The 6000-nt window shown below is 42.2% G+C and overlaps 1 protein-coding gene across 1 annotated transcript in view; it reads left to right on the plus strand.

Moving 5' to 3' along the window:
- Nucleotides 1–5437, plus strand: part of nav3 (neuron navigator 3) — a 292564-nt gene extending 287127 nt beyond the window's left edge. The window contains exon 40 of the mRNA XM_034673746.1: nt 798–5437. Within this exon, the coding sequence (XP_034529637.1) occupies nt 798–917 (120 nt within the window). The 3' untranslated portion in view covers nt 918–5437. The remainder of the gene's footprint in view (nt 1–797) is intronic.
- Nucleotides 5438–6000: the final 563 nt, after the last annotated feature.

Below are 6000 nucleotides of genomic sequence, written 5' to 3' on the forward strand. Positions count from 1 at the left end.
TTTATTTCTGCTGTAAAGATTGTCTTCTTTGAATTGGTGTTTATGTGGTTTCTGGTGTTTCTGCAGCCAGCCTCAAGCAGACACTGCACGAACTGCAGTTTATAACACTTTCGCATGGGCCTCATATTTTGAGACTGGAGGTTGCTGCTTGGAGGGAACATTGTAGCGATTAGCTAAAAGGCTAAAGGCCAGCCTCTTTACCTCACACTAACATGACAGAAGTTAGGTTGAGTTCAGCATTTCCAATACTGCACCCACCGACGACAGGCTTCAGGAACAGACGGGTGACATCACGGATATTACGTCCATTTATTTTACAGTCTTTGGATGATAAAGTGTCGACATCGGAGAGGCAGCAAAATCTGAACACAGGTCATTAACCAGAGAAGAGAAAGTAGTGCAGATGAAGTGTTACACACTGATGTAGGAGATTCTAATCTCTATGCTGATATTCAATGTGAGCATAAAAGTCCAGAGTGCTGGGCGTGTGTCAGAAGATCAGATTGATGTAAGCTTCATGTGAAAATACAGGATTTATGAGAAAACTCTGCCTGGCCTCAGATGTCTGCTGCAGCCATAAATCATCAGGGTCTCTGAGGTCTTCTAGTCTAGGCTTGTTGTTGCTACAAGCTCCAGGGTCTAGGCTCAAACTAAAGCAGGTCAGGTGAATCTATCAAAACTTGCTAGTGCTTATTTTTATCTAATGTCTTTGTACAGTTCAAAAGGAAAACAAAAAAAATGCCTACTGTACTCCCCATTTTAACAACATCCGTCTCTGTTATATGTTTTGTTTTCAGATGAACATGCTGCTACGGCTGCAGGAGGCTGCTAACTACTCCAGTACACAGAGCTGCGACAGTGATAGCACCAGTCATCATGACGACCAGCTGGACTCCTCGCTTGAGTCAGCGCTATGAGACGCCCGGGAACCTTTAAACCTCTTTTCAGACACATACAGTGCACAGATGTTTCATGTATGAAAAGTTGTCTCATCCAGAGTGGTGTACCTGCCATTTGACAGAAAACAGTTATTTTTACGTAAAGACAGTGCAACATTTAACCGGATTATTGTGTTTCAAGAGCTGCAGCCAACTTGGTCCCCAGTGAGCAAAATAATAATCATACAAGTTACAATGTTACAATGTTACAATGTTAAAATGTTACAATGTCATTTATCCAAAGTGACGTACATACGAGAACAAGAACAACACAAGTAAAGATCTAGACAAGAGGAAACAAGATCAGTAAGAGTAACAAAGTGCTTCAAGTCAATTTGGGTGCAGGTGATCAAGTTGATCCGTTTAACTTCAACACATCAGATGTCAGCTGGTCATTTCTTCAATGGATGTATAACATTTAAGGATACAACTTTTCATATATGATGAGGGACAGAAGTCGTCCTCTAATGGCCAAATTCCACCAGATCCATGTCCGGTCCGTCTCCAATCTGTCACAGCACCTGATCTGAAAGGTTTCTATTCTAGTCAATGTGTTAACCTCCACTGGATCCGCTCCGTTGCGTTCCTGCTGCGCCTCTGATCCGGCAGGTCCGAACGTAACAGATCAGATACACAGGATGCCGGAGCATGATGCATCAATCTCAACAGAGCAGATGGAGCGGGACAGGAAGTCAGTCACCAAAACAAAATAAAAACATCCGGTTAATTTTCAGAATAAAACACTCTTTGTTATCGTTACATTGTTTTTAACTTAACTATGACAACAAAATGTCATTTGGAGCGGAGGCAGGCTTGGAGTCATCAAGTCAGAGGTTTTCAGAGGACCAGAAAGACAACATGGATGAGCAGAGGAGGAGGAGAATCCTTGGTTCAGTGATTACCGTGGGAAAACCTCGGTCACATGACTCCAGCTGTCCGGCGGCCCTAGTCTGTGCTGCATTCCAAAAACGCAGCACGGTGGGTGTTGACGGACGAGAGAACACGGAGCGGATCGGAGACGGGTCGGAGACGGACCGGACATGGATATTGTGGAAGTCCCGTGTAAGAAGTAAATCACATCACTCCTTCTGAGTTGATCGAGTCTGAAAAGAAGAGAAAGCCAAGAGTCTGACATCACAAAACTGGACTTTTCTTTTTTTTTTTATCCCAGATATATCTTCAGATGTTTACAGTGGGGGGTTTGGGTTCTGTTGTTTATGTCCTTCCTTGTTTACAGAGGTGCTTCTCACACACACATACACTCATACATATGCACTTGACATTGGCAGCAGCAGGACACCGGCCTTTAATCAGGGGGGCTTCAATTGGTTTAAGCCCTCATGTGACCAACGACCCAGTCTGCCAAAGTGTCCAGGAGCAAGAGACTATTTATACCACCTGGGGCCCTAAAGTCTGACCCCAACCTCCTGTAGGAGCTGACTTGTTGTGTGTTTTAGGTGATTTAATGTAACCTAGCAGAGAGAAAAACTGAATCTCTTTAAACATTAACAGATCTGAAAGTGTCATTGGATCTATCTTGTGCTGAATAATTAGTCTGGCTCCTCACTAGTTACAACTTTAAAGTGTAGGGCTAAGGGATACATCATTGTTTACTGCTACATCACCTCATTGTGGTGGTCCTTGCCTTTCCTGAGCATGGAGACAATTCTGCACCTCCATGATGGCATGAACACACGTGGTCGATTTGAGGTATTCCTACGAGCATTGCAAGAATTACTTTATCATAACACTCACATACGATTCACAGCCCTCCGCCTCAGTGGTCAGTTGAGCCTCATGGTGCTGGTCTCCTGCCCTGAAACTCTTCAGTGTCAGGCACTGCCAAGCTGCGCCTCGCTGCCCCGCGTGCCAACAACAAGCACAACGAAAGCGCATTGTCTGTGTGTCGTCCAGCCACATTGCTACTGTGAAGAAAGAAAGTGGACAAGTGCCAATGTTTCCCTTTGGTTTACTGCCAAATGTGTACACAAACACACCCACCGAGACTTTACATCACAACTCACAGCAGACCACGTTGTATACTTTGATTTAGTTGTTTTTGGCCTTCCTTGCTCCACAGTCTATTGTCATTTCATAGTTTTAAATGCACCGTTAAAACAGCATGAAGCACCCTCTCACAGAAATGCATCAAGTGACCGTTAGCTAAAGCCCTCCCTTTAACAACAAATGTTAAAACCCGTGAGTTGGCACGGTAACATCTGTCACATATGCAAGAGGTGTAGTTCAAAACACAGAAGTCATTTCAAAAGATTTAAAGGCAGAAGTCTTTGCAAACCGAAAACATGTGCAGTATGTTAAAAATACAGTCTAAAATTAGCTGCAAATATTAGCATGATCTGTTAATTTCTTACAGTAGTTACTAACACTCTCTGCAAACCCCAAAACCTTGTTTTAATTCAGTTAGGAGAACTAACAATGTGCTTGAAAGACAGCAGACAAATGTACACCAATCACGTTGCAAGGTGGAGATTTATTTTGCTCTTTTTTTGTCTGAACTCAGTTTCCTTTAGTGTCAAAAAAAAGAGAGTGGAAATGTACTGATGCGTCGTATTGTTGTAATCAGCGTGGGTGTGACAATGGAGAGTGTGATAGATACCTTGAGAGAGTTTCTTTGGTGGTCTGGGCTAAGCTAACGGTCAGCTGTAAACTGTTGAAGTCTGTGGGTCACCTTCAGGACAAACCAAGCAAAAGATATTCAAAAACGTCAAAAAGTGAACGCCCTTTTCTACAGATTTGACAAAGAGCTATTGTAGTGTTTGATCAGTTAACAAAACATTGGTGAAATAGAACTAAATGATGCAAGCTGACAGTGCAAGATGGCCCTCATTTGATAGTCTTGCTCCGCAATCTGCGCCCATCTGAGATTCACGATGTACCAAACAATCCAAAGTACTTTCAAATGCAAGCTCAGCGTAGGAGCTGAATAAATGATCAGTGATACTGGTGCTTTCTCACTGCCTTAATTGTGCAAAGATTTGGGATGCGTACTCAGCTCCCATTGGCTATAATGAGAAACAGAGACGTGATGTTGGATGATGATTATCTGCTTCCTAATCCATCAAAGAAGCAGATTGAAGTAAAAAAAAAAAAAAAAGACCCACTTTTGTTATTGTTACTCTCTCTTCCTCCAAAGCTCCCTTTCTCGTCTCTGACATTTAAAGTATAAAAGAGTTGATGCTGTATTTGAATTATATCTGACCAATATTGTAAAAACATATAAAAGGGATGGGGTGTTTTTTAAGTTGTTTTTTGGCCCAGTTGAGCTGGGCTCACTTGAACTGACAGGAGCACAACCAAACAGATTTGGGGTTTTCTAGCCTGATGAGCATGTTTTGAAGCTTTTTAATGGGGATGCATTGAGAAGAGACCTTATCGTTACGTATGTGTGTGTTGGACGGAAGCCATTTTGAATTTTGATTGTCCTCTCTTTGTTTAACAAGTGGGTTGGTTTTGCACACTTTGAGGTTGGGGTGGGTTGTATATACTTAAGTCTTGCACAGTGGATCAAGATGCATTCTGCCCTGTTGATGTTACAATATGCTTAACCCGCTGAGTAAATTATTGTACTTTAAAAACAGAGAGAAAAAAAAGAAATGCAAAAACCCAACACGCTGTCAGAAGCAGGTGTGTGTCTTGTGGTGGTTGGATGTTTTGCCTATGCAGGAGGCATACGGTGTACAGTATAAAGCTGATTTGAACTCACAAATATCGCAGCCTGAGAACACATAAAAGGCACTTTTCCGGTTTATTACCCCATATTCTCCGTCTTTAGGAATGCCTGTTGTTCCTTTAAAGCACTTCCTCTCCGGACATTATAACCTTAAGCTTACCGCCACGTTCGACTTGCAGGCTGTCCGAGGCACCGAAGCTGACCTGACACCGTACTGTATACATTCACCGACAACCAACAGGTGCTACTGGTCAGTAAAAGCCCATCAGAGACCAAGACGTCATGTTGTCTCAACCTCAGGACAATCCTATGCTCTACAATCCTACCTGTGTTCAGCTTCACGTGTGTCTCTGCAGCCAAGTCTCACGTTTATCTGCCTGCCTCGGCCGGCCTTGCGTCTGCACGGATGGACAGTTGCAGGATAAGTTATCATGATAACAGGTTGCTTCATACCTACAGTTACACATATATTACTCCAGCTTTTCAACCTCCTGTTATAGGCGCATGAGTTCCTGAGCTCGCAGAATGTTGACACGTCAACAGTGTACACCATAGTCTCAATACTCAACTGGTATTTTATCCCACTTTACACTTTGCAGTTCAGTCTCAGTTACAAACCATAGCATTTACTCTGGGTTAAGAAAAAAGTTTTCTTCTTTTTGGGTGAAACATTTGTCCTTCAATGTTTTATATTTTGTACATTTGTATGTAACATATCATGTAAATAGACAGAGACAGTGATTTAACTCATCTGGAGGATTTTGTAGTCTTTGTAAAGCCCTAATAAATGGTATTTGGTGTCACATGAGCAAACAAAAGTCTCAGCCTCTGTGTTTGTGTCCTACTGATGTATTTGTGTGCTCAGGGGTGGAGCAGCGGTGTTGAGAGGGTGCTCCGAAGGTACGACATGAGCAACGAAACCCTCTGTCTCTGGCCCTATATTAGTCCTTAGAATATTCCAGTTAAAAATGAAACATTTTACATTGTAAAAACCAACAAATGCACAGAATATCACATTCAAATTGTACAATTTAGTATCTGCTTTTTATCTAAGATCCTATATTCCACACCTTTTAATCACCATGGTCATAAGCATTCTTATCATACACACATAAACTCTGTCTTTGCTCCTTTTGTGTCCATGACTCCTGAAGGATAATGTGAAATATTACATTAAAAATATTAAAATTGAGACAATGAATTAAAGTGTTCACTGACTGAGAAGCTAAAAGAGCTCCCCCTACTGACTGATCATAAACCCTGCCTCCCTCATGTTGACAGATGGAACAAGCGTAAAACTAGATGCAGTGGCTGCTGCTTTCCTGGCTTGTGGTATGGACTGCTTTGGTCCTTTTGTCTCTACTGAAGGAA

Source organism: Notolabrus celidotus, chromosome 21 (assembly GCF_009762535.1).
Source record: "Notolabrus celidotus isolate fNotCel1 chromosome 21, fNotCel1.pri, whole genome shotgun sequence".
Classification (NCBI taxonomy): domain Eukaryota; kingdom Metazoa; phylum Chordata; class Actinopteri; order Labriformes; family Labridae; genus Notolabrus; species Notolabrus celidotus.